Source organism: Meleagris gallopavo, chromosome 2, assembly GCF_000146605.3.
Source record: "Meleagris gallopavo isolate NT-WF06-2002-E0010 breed Aviagen turkey brand Nicholas breeding stock chromosome 2, Turkey_5.1, whole genome shotgun sequence".
Taxonomy (NCBI): domain Eukaryota; kingdom Metazoa; phylum Chordata; class Aves; order Galliformes; family Phasianidae; genus Meleagris; species Meleagris gallopavo.
The window spans coordinates 36,692,641-36,707,091 of NC_015012.2; the positions used below are offsets into that span (position 1 = coordinate 36,692,641).

The 14,451-nt window shown below is 35.7% G+C and overlaps 1 protein-coding gene across 1 annotated transcript in view; it reads left to right on the top strand.

The window, feature by feature from the left end:
* ERO1B (endoplasmic reticulum oxidoreductase 1 beta) overlaps positions 1 to 14,451 on the top strand; it is a 25,999-nt gene extending 11,548 nt beyond the window's left edge. The window contains exons 6-16 of the mRNA XM_031552192.1: positions 1,080 to 1,153; positions 3,917 to 4,037; positions 4,126 to 4,172; positions 5,220 to 5,231; positions 6,448 to 6,474; positions 7,886 to 7,978; positions 8,143 to 8,389; positions 9,174 to 9,243; positions 10,412 to 10,498; positions 11,782 to 11,915; positions 12,796 to 14,451. Coding sequence (XP_031408052.1) covers positions 1,080 to 1,153; positions 3,917 to 4,037; positions 4,126 to 4,172; positions 5,220 to 5,231; positions 6,448 to 6,474; positions 7,886 to 7,978; positions 8,143 to 8,389; positions 9,174 to 9,243; positions 10,412 to 10,498; positions 11,782 to 11,915; positions 12,796 to 12,856 — 973 coding nt within the window. The 3' untranslated portion in view covers positions 12,857 to 14,451. The remainder of the gene's footprint in view (positions 1 to 1,079; positions 1,154 to 3,916; positions 4,038 to 4,125; positions 4,173 to 5,219; positions 5,232 to 6,447; positions 6,475 to 7,885; positions 7,979 to 8,142; positions 8,390 to 9,173; positions 9,244 to 10,411; positions 10,499 to 11,781; positions 11,916 to 12,795) is intronic.

The following is a 14,451-nucleotide window of genomic DNA, read 5'->3' on the forward strand; positions in this document are numbered from 1 at the left end:
AGGTAGCATGCTATTTTGTATAGTATTTCAAAGCAAGCTGGGCAGAGCCTTACTCAGTGTTAAAGGAACTAAGAAGCCATTAACTCTCTTCTGCTTCTGTAGATTAAAAGAGTAATGTAATTTAGCATATGTACAGAGGGCTAAAGAGACTGGCTTTTGCAAGATTGCATATTGATAAAAGTTGGGAGAGTTACAAAATCCTTTTGGTTTGGGGCTGTCTTCCATTGTCATCTATATTGATTGTGACTATAAAATCTTGCCTGCTAGTAATTGGTGGGGAGGTACATCAGGAAAGTTTGTAAGGCTCACCGAATGTTAAGTGTAGTCTCCTACTGTGCTTTGGTAGATTAATGAATAAAATGAAATGGGTTGTTTTTGGTATTTTAGGGGAATTTGCCGCACCCTGGAGCGGAGTTCCCAATCTTCACTTATGCCACGCTACTGACAGCAAAACAGAAATAGTTCTGTTTCTCACATATGCATTGAAGAAAGCATTTAGCTATTAGCACTACTTGTGTTTTGTAGCATGGGAACTTCAAAAGTACTTGTTTCTCTGGTACAGTGCACCTTTGAAATTGCAAGAGTGAGTAGAGTTACTGTTATTACTTAAAAGACTCGAGTCATATTCGTAGAGTAATTTAGCTTGGAACAAACCTGTAGAGATTCAGCCTCCCATGTAAAAGCAAGGCTAAGTATTGTAGACTTCTTTGAAAGCACGAGTTAAGGAATACAAAGACTTTTTTTCCTGTAATGACAGCTGCCAAAGTACTTCTGAAAGTGCTAAAAATGTGTGCTATGGAATTTTACTGAAGGAAGAAAAGTCACTACCAGTGGAGAGTTTGCATAAGTAATGATGGTGAAATCTTTCTGAAGTCAGTTCAGTGTTACCCTGCAAGAAAGTACTACAATTAGTGCTTGCTTGTATCTCTGTCCCAACTCCATATATTCTAGTGTGCCAGGTATAATAGCTCAGAATTAAATTCTAAGTTAATTATTGTATATGGGTTGTGTTGTTGAGTAGCTCTTACTGACATTGTTTATTTGAAAGTTTAAAATCAAATGTATTTTCTTCCCCTCAGCAACCAAAGTAAGGAGGCTTTCATTGACTGGGCAAGATACGATGATTCACAGGATCATTTTTGTGAACTCGATGGTAAGATGTTTAAGCTTCTTCAGTGTTTGCTTTATTTACTAATCTCATAAAAAACAAGATTGTAGTTACTCTGCAAGTAACTGTTTTAAGTTTTAATTTTGTACTGCATTGACACGTGACAGTTTGTATTGTCTTACATGTGAAGAAAGTAGTTTAGAAAAACTAAACTAAACAAGGAACTAAATGCTCCTTGTAAAAAAAAAACCCACAATATATATTCACTGTTAATATAGTGAACAGGAGACTTCTACAGAAATAAAGAGAAAGCAAATGGGAGGATTTTAGCATTTTTTCTTTAAAGCTGTTCCTCACAAAAGACTTGTATCCAGCACAATTAATTTACACCTAATTTTTTCTTATTACTATATTATTTTTGCTGCTTTTCTGTTCTCTATGCTTGGGCTGATTACATTCTTGTAGCCTTGGTTTCAGACAATCTGTATTATATTCGCCCTTATTTGTAAAGACTTCTGATTGTTAAAACATTAGGCTGCCAGTTTGTCTTCCCTCTGCTCCATGTGTGAGCCCTTCTATTTTGCATATAATGTTCAGTGGTTAAAGGAGTGTTTCAGATAAACATGAGCTCCGCCAAGTTCAAGGAAGGCAAAAATCATTTTCCTTAAGTACCTTACAAAGCTGTGCATGCTAGGAGGGCTTGGCTCTGTGCAAGGTGTTTTAATCTACCTTTAGGCTAATATTTGGTGTCACCTGAGAAAGCAGCTGTTACGTATTTAATAACTGCTTTTCTCTTCCAGTGCTTCTGCTGTGTCTTTTCTGTGAAAATTTTGTCAGAACTGTTTCTCTAATGCATACTCACTGAGCATTGCTGTAGATCTGAACTGTTCAATAAGCTGTTGTTGTCTCCATCTTCAAGCTGCCTATTCCTATTTCTAAGAGGACTCAGTTGGCAAAGGTGTAGTTTAGGAGCATTTTCTTTCAGAAGTAATACTAGCTTAAGTACATCCTGATTCCACCTCCATCTCTTTCTAACATTGTGCCCTACTGAAAAAGGATTACTGCCTATGCCCAACTGTGTGCTTCCACTGTTCTTTTTGCACTGGCTTTGGCATGCCTGTCACTGCATGGTGAGCTAATCTCAATTTGAGTACCTGAAAGGTTGACGTCTCCTTTCTATTTCACAGACTGTTGGGGTTGAAATGGCTTATTAGGTGAGTTCCTGAGCTGATGCAGAGGAACATGAGAGAGTGACTTTACTGGGAGTGATAGGGACAAGGGAGAAGCTGTTTTTTCCTCTTCCTCACCTCTCTTTCTGGTAGGGTCAAACCTCTTGATTCACTTAACTGTAGCTCAGATTTGTATCTTCAGTTTTACTTTTTACTGGCTTTTTTGTTGGGCTCAATGATAAACTCGGTAAAGGAATTGATCCAGCTGGAAAAAATACCATCTCAACTTAGGTCAGTTTTCCGTCCTTCTGCTCTGCTGCCCCTGAGACGCATTTGTAAATGGACAGAGAACAAAAATTGGAGAGCTGAAATGACCAGGAAGTGTAGGAACTAGTTTGGTTAGCTGTGCTCCATCTGATTCTCACTTTGTTCTTGTGTATCTTGTCAGTCTCTCTTCTTTGTTTTTGCTACTACTGCTGAAGTGATGCTTAATGGCTTGTGCAGGGTCATTTCTTCTTTTTAGAGCAGTTTTCACTCTTCATCTCTTCAACATCTGAGGAAATGCACAGTTGTGCTGCTTGGCCCATTCCTTTGAATAAGTATGGATTACTGGCCTGTACTGTACATGGGTCTCTTTAGCATGATTTGCTCTTGACCTAGAATTTCAGAGAGGAAAAGGAGAGGGAATTATTCCTGCTTTCTACTTGTTGTAACATAAAATTTAACTTTCTATTCATATCGAGTTTTCAGACAGTGATTTAATGTGGATGTTTTGCCTGAATTTGAAGTCAGTTTTAGGGATGAGGATATAATTTGCCGAAATGTTGCTTCAGTAATGTTTTGCTCCGTAACCAACAGCATGTCCTGGAATATAGAATCATAAAATTGCTCAGGTTGGGAAAGACCTTAAAGTTCATCAAGTCCGGCCACAAACCAAAAGCATTGTAAACTGTAATCCAATAAATAATTTATAATTCACTGCTCCAACAGAAGCACTGGAATTAAGGATCCAATTGTATCCTAATATCTTAAATAGTACATCCCAGCAGCTCATCACTACAGCAGGGCTGCAGTAGTCTCTGCTTCTGCTACACAGAAGGCTTGTTCGGTTAACAATAGGGTCCATGCTGTATGCAACTGTACAAGGTTATCTTGGAAATAACAGTGATTCAGCTAATAAAGACTGTTCTACCACCAAGATGTGCTTCTTTGTGTTTGCTGAGGAACCATATTTGCATTGTACCCATTTGTAATACCCTTATCCATTCTTCACACCAAACACTGTGGTTGACTAAGCCCTGAGTTTGAAGCCCATTTAAAATAAAACACTCTTCATATCTTTGCGAAAGGCATAAAAGCACATGGCACGTAGAGTGTTCACAGTGAAGGTGAAGAAGCCACATAGCAAATGGTAAGAAATTGCAGAAACGGTGGCAGCATAAGAGACTGTGAAAGAGATGATATTCTTTACCTTTCTGCTTAGAGTGTATATTGCTGTTTTTATGTACAAGGTATTTGTAATACCACTGGAGAAATAAGAGTATTATACAAGACTTCTTATTTGTATTTAATTGTGTGACTTTTAAAGTCTTTTTTTAAACGATCAGTTAGAATACATAACAAAACATTTCTTATTTAGATGAGAGATCTCCAGATGCACAGTATGTGGATTTGCTGCTGAATCCAGAGCGTTACACAGGATACAAAGGGCCCTCTGCTTGGAGAGTGTGGAACAGCATCTATGAAGAAAACTGTTTCAAGTAATTGGGTGGGAGAGGAAGGTTGCTTTTATACTTGCACTTCAATTTAGCTTAGAACTGATTTTGCATTTTCTAACTTATTTTCTAGGCCTCGATCTGTCTATCGTCCTTTAAATCCACTGGCACCTAGTAGGGGTGGGTTTTGTCTATTTTATTTTTTTAATGCAATTCTTTTAACATAGTGACTTCAATACAAATAATACAAATAATATTCTTTAGTCTCTTAGCATGCTGTCTGCTTTTTAAATTTCCTGTGTTGAAGCAACTATCCATTGCCAATATTTACACTGTGGTGTTGGATTACAAATATGCTTGATTTTATGCACATGAATATGCTTAGTAATGTCAGGGGAGCCTCCTGAAGATTAAAGGACATCTAAAACTATTCAGTGGACAAGTGTCACAGTAATTTTATATTGTGGCTGGGAAGGAATTAAAATTCAATGAATCCAGCAGTTGTTTTCTTCCCTTGTCTCTTTTTCTAGACCATTTTATTTAAGCCTTTCAATGCATAGTCATCCTACTATAATGTAGCTGTACGCTTTCTGTAAACAATGGTTAGTTCATTGAAAGCGTAGAAATAAAATTATTTTAAGACAAAATAATACTTAAGAAGGCTCAGTTATTCATTTAAAACAAACAAGCATAATGACTTGGGCTTTAGATTTTCAATTTAAAGTTCAGAACTGTGTGTTCAAATTAATTGGTGTTGCTATGCCAATGTGTGTCTCTTTTGTGAAATGCAATTTAACCAACGGGTAGTTAGAAAACATCACCAGATGTTAGAAACTCGGTGTAGCTTTTGCTCATAATAACTACTGCTGGCAGATACAATAAAAATAGTTGCAAGAGTAGTTTATCTCAGAGATTAGAATTTCAAAAAGGAGTATTGGTCAGACTGTTGAATAATGTGAACTGAAGTTCATGTCTTTCTGAAGCTAATACATGGCTTTCAAGAAGCTGTACTAGGATTTTAAATTCTTTAGTGACTTTCATTATTATGTGTTTAGTCTCAGGCCGTCTTGAGGAGGAAAAATAGGATGGGAAGTAGACTGTATTTTTGGTAGTGTAAATAAGGTTTCTTGTACTACTTCAGTTTTTATAGTAAAGCTTGTATTTCATTACTGCTTTGATTTTTAATGCTCATGGATTTTTATTCTCTCCTTTACCTCAACTTCTTAGGAGGAGATAATGGTAAGTCATCTTATTCTGCTTTTCTGTGTGTTTTATGCCTGGATTACCAGTGATCCCCTGTGGCCTCTTGAGCTGAAGAAGCTCTTCTGGATACAAATGCATACTGCTTATAGAAAAGGTGCTATACTGGTTGGGATTAGAAGCAGCAGACAGGATTTCTTCTCATCTTTCAAAGATGTGAATTAATTACCTATTGCATGTAATTGAGGAAGAACTTCTAGAAGTCATTTTGCAACGGTCAGCTATAGGTTTTTTCCTCTTCTGCTTTGAATTTAGTTGACTTTTGAAGGTAGTTTAGAGGTAGTAGTGGATAACATTTACTTTTTCGGATAGAATGAATAGTGTTCATTTTATATATAAACAAAGCTAATACTGCTTTAAAGCATTGCCTTGATGTTTAGGATCAGTTAGCATAAAGTTGCTTTCTGTGCTGATCACTTAAATTTTTTGGCTGTTTTCCTCAGCAGATCTTTAAATTGAGAGATTTTAGGGCTTGTACAGATACTAACAAAGTTAACCAGAAATCGATTGGATGGATTTCTGCTGTATCAGAAGACATTCCTATGTCTTCAGTATTTCTTTGTTTGGATCTGAGTACAGGAATTCACTTTATTTTTGGTTGCTGATCATCTTAAAGGTTGTGCAGTGCAGAAGGGCTACCCATGTGAAACATAGTATAAGCATGAAGTATTTGTGAGTTTAGAATCTAAGAACACATCCAGTAAAGAACTGATGTACCTGGGCAATGTGTAATTTAGAATCCTGGGTCATTCTTCAAACCTTAAGTTTGCTGTTAGATTCCAGAATGCAGTAGTTTCTTTGCTTTTGGAAATAGTTGTTATATAAGTGATTGCTGTGATATGTAACAGTGATGGTTGCAGGAAATGTACGTGAAATGTCTTTCCACACATACGCCTCTTTTCTCAGTTATTCTTTCCTGTCACATTTTTAATCACTAGTGCATTTAATCAAGTGTATTCATAAACTTTACTAGTAGCATAGCCATGTTTATTCTTGTATTTCTCCTGTTCTGACCCCAACAGATTTTAAGTGTTTTCAAAGATCAACGATGTCAGTGCCTGTTCTCGCTTCAGTAGCTAAGTTGTTTAGTTTTATGTCCAGATGGCAGCTAATGTTAGTACACACACTAATATAAAGGTACTTCAGTGATGAAAATGAATGTTCTTTATTTTAATAGTGTTTTCTAACATTACAGGAGAATCCTTCTACACATGGCTAGAAGGTAAGTCCTTTCAGATGGATTAATATAATTGAAATTCACTAGGAAGAACACGGTAGTACTTTTTCTTCTCTCCAAATGTTTTTCATAGTGTAGGCTTACTAATAAATTGTGCAGAACTTGAGTGTTATTCAAAGAACATTTTTCTTCCTTGAGGGTATTTGAAAAGTTTTTCTTATGTGATGAATTCCTTAAACTCTAACTTCTCAGCTTTTGTAAAGAGGAAATTCATTTCAATATTACTTACTGAGTTTTCAGCTCCTTTAGACAGCAATGCATCCTTGCATATGCTAGAAATATTATTAGTTGTATTTTAAAACTACTTTTAAAAGTATTAAAGCTTTTAATGGTTCTGTGGCTAATACATATGTGTAAGAGATCTTCTCAAAATGTGTAACAATTTGTTTATTTTTAAATGAAATTATTACAGCGGTAGAAATCAAAATCCTGTTTTGTAGGGTGTGGAAAAAAAGTAAATGAATTAAATGTACTTAATTTGCAACTTAGTTCATTATGCCTTTCAGAAATCTACTATTGTTAGAAAGCTTTCATCGGTTCTATTGTAGAAAAGCACATGTTCACATGCTTGTTAAAATATGCTGGCTGTAAATGAGGCTGTATCTCAGTCTCACAGGCTTCCCCATCAGCTCTTCCTTCTTCTGTTTGTAGAAACTGGAGTGACAGGGGAATCACCCAAACATATATTTATGAAGGAAGCAAACCCCTAAATTCTAAATGTAGTCTCTCTCTTGGTAAGCTGTATTTCAAAGCAATTTCTACATACAAATTATATTTTGGCCACCCATTGCCACTACATTTCTTTTTATGCTGTGAAAGCCTTTATTCATCAAAGTCATGTTTTTAGGGCTTTGCTCAGTGCGTTTAAATCTTCAGTGAATTTACAGTACAGCTGGGAAGAAGCATTTTTGGCTGTTTTCCAGGGCCATAGGGCTTTGTGGATTTTTTTATGTTTTTGTAAGAACACTACTCTAAAGTAATGATAGCTTTAATTCTAACTAGGATAGGTCACACTAGAGTTCTGGTTTCCAGATAGTCAAAATTCAAGACTATTTTAAGTCCGTTGCGTAAACAATTTTACTTTCATGTAGCAATTTGTTGGATGCTTATTGGACTGTATTTATTAAAACACTGAAAAACCAGCTAAGAAATGTCAAACTTCATTCTTGGTGATACTTCATGTATAAAAATAAGAGGTATATATTTTTTTTACTATGAATATAATAGCTTCCAAAACATACTGCTGAAATTAATGATGGGGCACTATAATAGTAATTCTTGACAGTTAAATGGTGCAGACTTATATTGGTGAAATGTCAAGGTCTGCTAATTTTAATGCATTGTTTTGAATACCTAGGCTGAGGTTTGCTTGTCTCTTTTCTTTTTTCCTCAACAGGTCTTTGCCTTGAGAAAAGGGTGTTTTATAAACTTATTTCTGGACTTCATGCTAGCATTAATTTACACCTGTGTGCCAATTATCTTCTTGAAGGTAATTTGAGTTGAAGTAAAACTACTGAATGAAACACTACATTATCTGAAATGTATTTTTTTTTTTCCCCAAACTTTATGTATATTTGGTTCTTACCAAAAAAGCTTTTTTCAAAATACATGCTTTTAACCTCCTCCCCCTCCACTTTTTTATTTCTTGTGTAGAAACCTGGGGGAAACCTCGCTGGGGACCAAATGTGAAAGAGTTCACTCGTCGTTTTGATCCCATTGAAACAAAGGGAGAAGGACCAAGAAGGCTGAAAAACTTGTATTTCCTTTATTTGATAGAGCTGCGGGCTTTGTCAAAGGTTGCACCGTACTTTGAGCGTTCCGTTGTTGACCTTTACACTGGAAATGGCCATGAGGATGCTGAATCTAAAGCTCTCTTACTAGAAATCTTCAGGGATACAAAGTAAGGCGTAAAGGTGTTAGGTTGGTTTTTTTTTGTTTTCAACAGTTGGAAACTTTCAATTATATTCTCAAGTGAGAATGAGAGTAAATTCCTTTTTGAATAGGAGAGGGAAGAGTAGCATGAGAAAGCAAAATAATGAAAGAAAAAAATATTTCCAAGGCTTGAATACTTATATTTTTAAATAAAAACAAAAAAAGGAGAAAAAAAATAGCACCCCAGGCTTCTCCCTCTTTGTTTCTTTTGTCTGATTCTTCAGTGTAAAATACATGATCTATTTTGAGTAAGAAAATAGTACGTATATTCTTTTAATTAATGATCCAGTGAGTAATCCAGCTTTTACCATAGTCTTAACAGAAGAAAGAATGTTTGCTCTGTAAGGCTCTTCAGTCCAATTCTTTGTCATCTTTTTTTGTGATCGGTTGCATGCTGTGTGGCTTCAATCACGCTAGGTGTTTAGGATGTGTTCAGATGACAAATATGAAGTTCAGACAACGGAAAGGCCAAGTATTAAGGCATTCTTGTATATTTAAGAAGTCTTGATCAATGGAAATGAAGAGAATTCTCAGCAAAACTGTACCAGGTTTCAGGATATAGTGATTGAATAGCAAAACGTCTGGTAACAGCATGCTTTTGAAGAGCAGTGATGTGAAACTTGGGAGAAATTTTTCATCTGAAACAATTAGAAAGTCAGAGTGTTTACTCTGTAACAGCTGCGGTGCAAGCTTGAGCTACGCTGTAGTTCATGCCACATTTGTGGGTTTTTTTTCCATTCTGTCTTTCTTAGGTCCTTCCATATGCACTTTGATGAGAAGTCCATGTTTGCTGGAGATAAAAAAGGAGCCAAGTCATTGAAGGTGAAGCTACTTTTCTGATTAACATCTAAAATATTCATTTCAGAATTAAGTAGTTATTTTAGGGAACTTCTCAGCAACATACTTCTGAGAGGTAGACTAGAGAAGACAAGGATGAAAACTTAAGGAGTTGTCTGAAGCCTCTCAATCTTGTTCACTGTAAATGAACGCAAAGTGTTATGCTGAGTTGTGCAGACTAGAATCTCTGTTTTAGTGCTTTGTTTGCCATCAGGAGTGTGCTAATACAAATGTATTGATTTTTCTATTAATGGTATAAGCAATATATATTTTTTAATATAGTATCACTTCCACATAGGACACTCCCCACCCCTCCAGGAAGTGGCATTTGCTTAAAATACCCATGGCTAGTACATACATAAAGCACAATTCAATGAAATAGAATATGAATTTAACATTAGGAAGGCACTGTTCTTGGACACAGGATCCTACTGTGAATGCTGTTACTATGTAGTAACTGCCAGTGTTACCAGACTGTTGTTCAGATTGGTATGCACTACATTTCCACAACTGGTCTGTGCTTCATTGCAGTAAATATCTGTTTTAATACTTACTGGTACCTACTACTATTGAAATTAGTATTATACAGAATTTCATCCGCACTAGAAAGAATACTATTTGAAAGGTGCCAGTAATTTATCAGCCCAGCCAGTGTTTCTTTTCTGACCTGAAAGATTTTATTTGAATGATCTGAATTAGATAATTATTAATTAATCATTACTCAATTCTGTATTGTATTTGCTTCCACTCTGAAACTGCAAAGCAGCTGTCTGCCCACAGTTTTGGTTGGGAAATGTCGTTTGTGAATTGGCACTTGTTTGGCTGGTTTGTTGGGTATGTAGGTTGGTTCAAAAAGAATTTGAACAACTGAGTTAAAATTGCATAGGGGAACAGGTAAGTAGTTAAAGCTCAAAATTTTGAGCAAGTTTCTGGAAACTGTATAACAAGTGTTATTCTGTGTCCTACTTTTCAAGTCAAGAATTAGCAACGGCTTGGAAACAAGATTCTGGGTTTGTGTGAATCTTTATTATAGCCTGACCCCAGATGGTAGTGGTTTCGTTCAATTTGATATTCTAGTGGTACTAAGTGAATTTTGCTAAAGCTAAGAGGCAATTTAAGCTAAACGTTTTGTTTGTTTGTTTCTAATTGCTAGGAAGAATTCAGATTGCATTTCAAGAACATATCCCGCATAATGGATTGTGTTGGATGTGATAAATGCAGGCTGTGGGGCAAACTGCAGGTATAGTTTTGTCTTTGATATCCTTACATATGTATTAAAAATACACTTATGTTTAGTTTGCTTTTTAACAATTACACTGGTATGCTTTGTTCAATTTTGTTCACTCGGTGTTTTTTTTTTACTAAAAGATGTAGCTTATATTTTCTGGGGAAAAAAGACCAGGTAACCCCAAGACCAAGTCTTATTTCCAGTCAGTATTTTGAGTATTCAGTGAGCAGATGAGTTTTGTGGAATCAGCAGTGGGAAGCCTTTCTAGAAATAGTGCACTTTTGCTTAATGAGATTTAGCTCCACAAATCGAAGCATAAGTGGGAAAAAAAATAAAGTGACTCAGATTTTCACAATTATAAAATGCTGCAAGAGGTAAACTGTAAAGCCAAGATTTGAAAAGTAGTCCTGGGTTCTGGAGAATTTATTGAGAGCAAGATTTTAACCCTCAATGCTAACATTAAATCCAGACTGACAACAGCATTAAGCTTATCAGAGTTAAAGTTTCGAATAAATTCATAGCAGCAAAAATGTAGTAGTTCCTGCTGAGTTTATATAGAGTTCTGCCTACTCTGTATCATTCATACTTCTGATCTATTATTGCCTTTTCCTATGCTAAATTAACTAGGGCCAGATTTCCTGACCTACAAAATTGTCTTGCACCCAGCTTCAACCACTATATCAAAATCCAGTGGTTGCTTCCCCAGCTTGATTAAAACGGGGAATAAGAATAGCTTTGTCTGTTCTATTTCTTTATATAAAATAGGGGTTGAAACTGAAACTGCAATGTCTTCCACTGGGACTGGAGATGGAGAAAGCAGAAGTGTTGTGACACCTCATACTAAAAACGTAGTTTGACTTGGTAGGGGGAGGAGAGAAGGAAAGCAGAGATCTGATCCACAGCTCCTGAGGCATCTGTACTGTAGCAGGGAGGGAACTGGAAGTGTTGTAACATTCATGCTTTCATATGCATCTGATCTGGCTGAGAAGAAAAGAAATGGGAAAGGAAGAGATTAAAAACATGAGGGTTTAGAGTAAGTATATCTGAGGAGACACATTCTTAAGTGAATTAACTTGGTGAATTGATGGCATGTGTTTGCATTATCGTCTTAGTTTGTGTGCAGTTATTTGGGTTGAAGGAGTATCAGCTTCTAAGAATCGGTACTACAGTTTGCATGGGTTAGTATTTTTATGTTTATTTTGCTTAAAGCTTTTCTGTTTGTTTTCTGAGAGCTGGAAGAAGTGACCTTACCCATTGACTTTATTGACATTAAAATATTGAGGTTTTTCTTGTAGACGCAAGGCTTAGGAACTGCTCTGAAGATTTTATTTTCTGAGAAAGAAATACAGAACCTTCCTGAGAATAGCCCATCAAAAGGTTTTCAACTAACACGTCAAGAAATAGTTGCTCTAGTAAATGCCTTTGGAAGGTAAGATTTTTGTAATTTGTGTAGTGCAAAAAAAAAACCGACCAGATAAACAAAAAATACACACTAGTAAAACTTCAGTGTCAGCACTCACAGTCTGTGGAAAAGACTTGTGCATGCAACTATGACTTTTAAAGGCTAAACAATTATTAGTGATAAACTCTGTGCCATCAAATGGAGTCTGTGAGGCACTGATTATTAGCCTTGGTCATCATTCTGTGTTGCATGTAATTCCTCTCTATCTTAAATCTCATTCATTCTATAAATCTCTTAAATGGTTTTAAACATTACATTTTGGATACATCTCTTGCTTCTTGTACTCTAACTACTAACTACAGAAGTACATTTTGTATTTCTCTTTAAATACGTATACGTGAGAAGGAAGGAAAACACATGATTTTTTTCAATGCTGTCATTTAGCCCTTAGGCTTTTGGATTTGAAGTTTGATGTAGATGTTTTTACTAAAACTTCCATTCTGATTAATTCATGATACAGCAGAAATGTTGTGTGTTTGAGTTACAATATATAGCTTCCTAATGGCTTTAAAAGAGTAGTAAAGTTTGTGTCTTTCATCATGCTGGTGCTTCTAATCTTGAATGTAATGATCAGTTATTGTTTAAAATTGGATAAACATTATTACACATGATTAGATATTTAACATACATAGCATGTAAATTTTAATCCCTGTAATATGAATGTGATGGAGAGCTAGATAGTAATCTTTTGTGAGAAAGTAGTAACAAGTGTTAAACAACACAACTGTCTTCCAGAGTTGTTTTTTCTAATTTAAAAGAACAAAAATCAAGTCTCCATGAAAGCCAAAATCTGCACTTCTCTTTGCACAGTTTACTTACCAGCACTTTGGGGGTTTTTGTTTTGCAGGCTTTCCACAAGTATAAAAGAGCTGCAGAATTTTAAAGTTTTACTACAGCAAACAAGGTAATGAAGGCCTTTGTGCAGCCTCTTAGTGAAGACCATTTACACGACTGCATTGAGCAGAAGGAACTGATCCTTACAGGACTCTCATGAACTGATAAAAAGTAAAATCAAATACCAACTTGAATATTTATGTTTAAACTAGGAATGGTTATTAATTAGAAAAGATATTTATGAATGAAGTATATAGTTTTTAAATGTGTAAATTATGCTGATCTGTTTTATCTTAAGTTCTCTGCTCACAGTTCTGTTACAGTACTGATACACCATACGTTTTCTTCATCTTCTTGTCTTTCTGAGAAAGTTGTTTTATATGAAAACATATGTACCTCAATCCTGACTTGGCTTGTCCCGCAAGAGATGGTTCACCCCTCACCTCACCCAAGTGCTGAGCATCAGTATGTTCTGAGGACTGGGTATGCCAATTCTAGCTGTCTAGAAGTAAACCAGAAAAAGAAATAAGGCTCTTGCTGAGTCCTGTCTTCTTACTGTAATATGAAATTTAATTTTACCAAGCAGAAAATTTTACTTTGTATCAAGCTTGTTTACATCATGCTGATATCAAAGTGCTGTTTTTTTTCCCTTACATGCTGCTTTTCAGAAGTTCTTACTTTCTTTAAAATAACCACCTTCTCTATGACACAGTACAGTCGTGACTCTTCTGCAGCCCTCTGGCAGCCTGCATTTGCTTCAGGGATCAGGGCTAGGGAATGGGGAGAAGAGGGTTAGTGGAGCATGGCTAGCTGGAAAGTTTTTTTCAATCAAGTTTGTGTCTAGCCCGCTTTATTTTTTGGTTTGTTCCAGTTCAGTTTCCAGAAGTTGTCCTTTTTAATGTCTAAGATACTGAAGCAGCACATTTTGCTCTCTGAGTACTGGAAATGGATTTGCTTGTAATGGGTTATATTTTAATGGTATTAGAAAATCAAAAAGGAGGAACTTGTTTTTATAGTCACTTTAAGAAAAAAATGCTTTTTAGAATTCGTAATCACACTGACATTTAATACTGCATATTGTATCTATGCAATCCCTAACTGTACCTTCTTTAAAAGGATATTCAGCATAATAAAACGGGTATGTTAATAATGTGAGCTTCATAAAATAAGAAATTACTTGTGTATCATTGTCCACAAATGTCAATGGAATTTATCATTGTCCAAAACACAATTCAGAACAGCACTACTGACTATTAGCAACCAAATGTGGTTTAAATTTAAAATGATTTTTTTTAAACCGTTGTGTTACAGAATGAAGTTAGGAGTTATGAATGTAGGAAGTGCTGGTATTGTGTAGATACATCTCTTCTGTTGATACAAATCTTCTTGAAACAAAGTGCTCTTAAACATTTTTCACCCTACTGGATATTTACTGACCTGTTGATATTACTTAATGTAGTAATACTGGCTTCTGTAACATCATCCTTTACAGAGGAAATATTCCTGAAAGCTGGAATATGCTCTGTCCTTTGTTTCCAGACTAGACTCTAACTTGTATCATCTGGAAATGAGCTCTCCTGTTGACATTCCTTGTTAGGAAAGTATTGTTTCCTGAGAAACAAAACCTTCTTGAGTCAAACTGGGGTAAGCTAAGTGAAATAATTAAAAA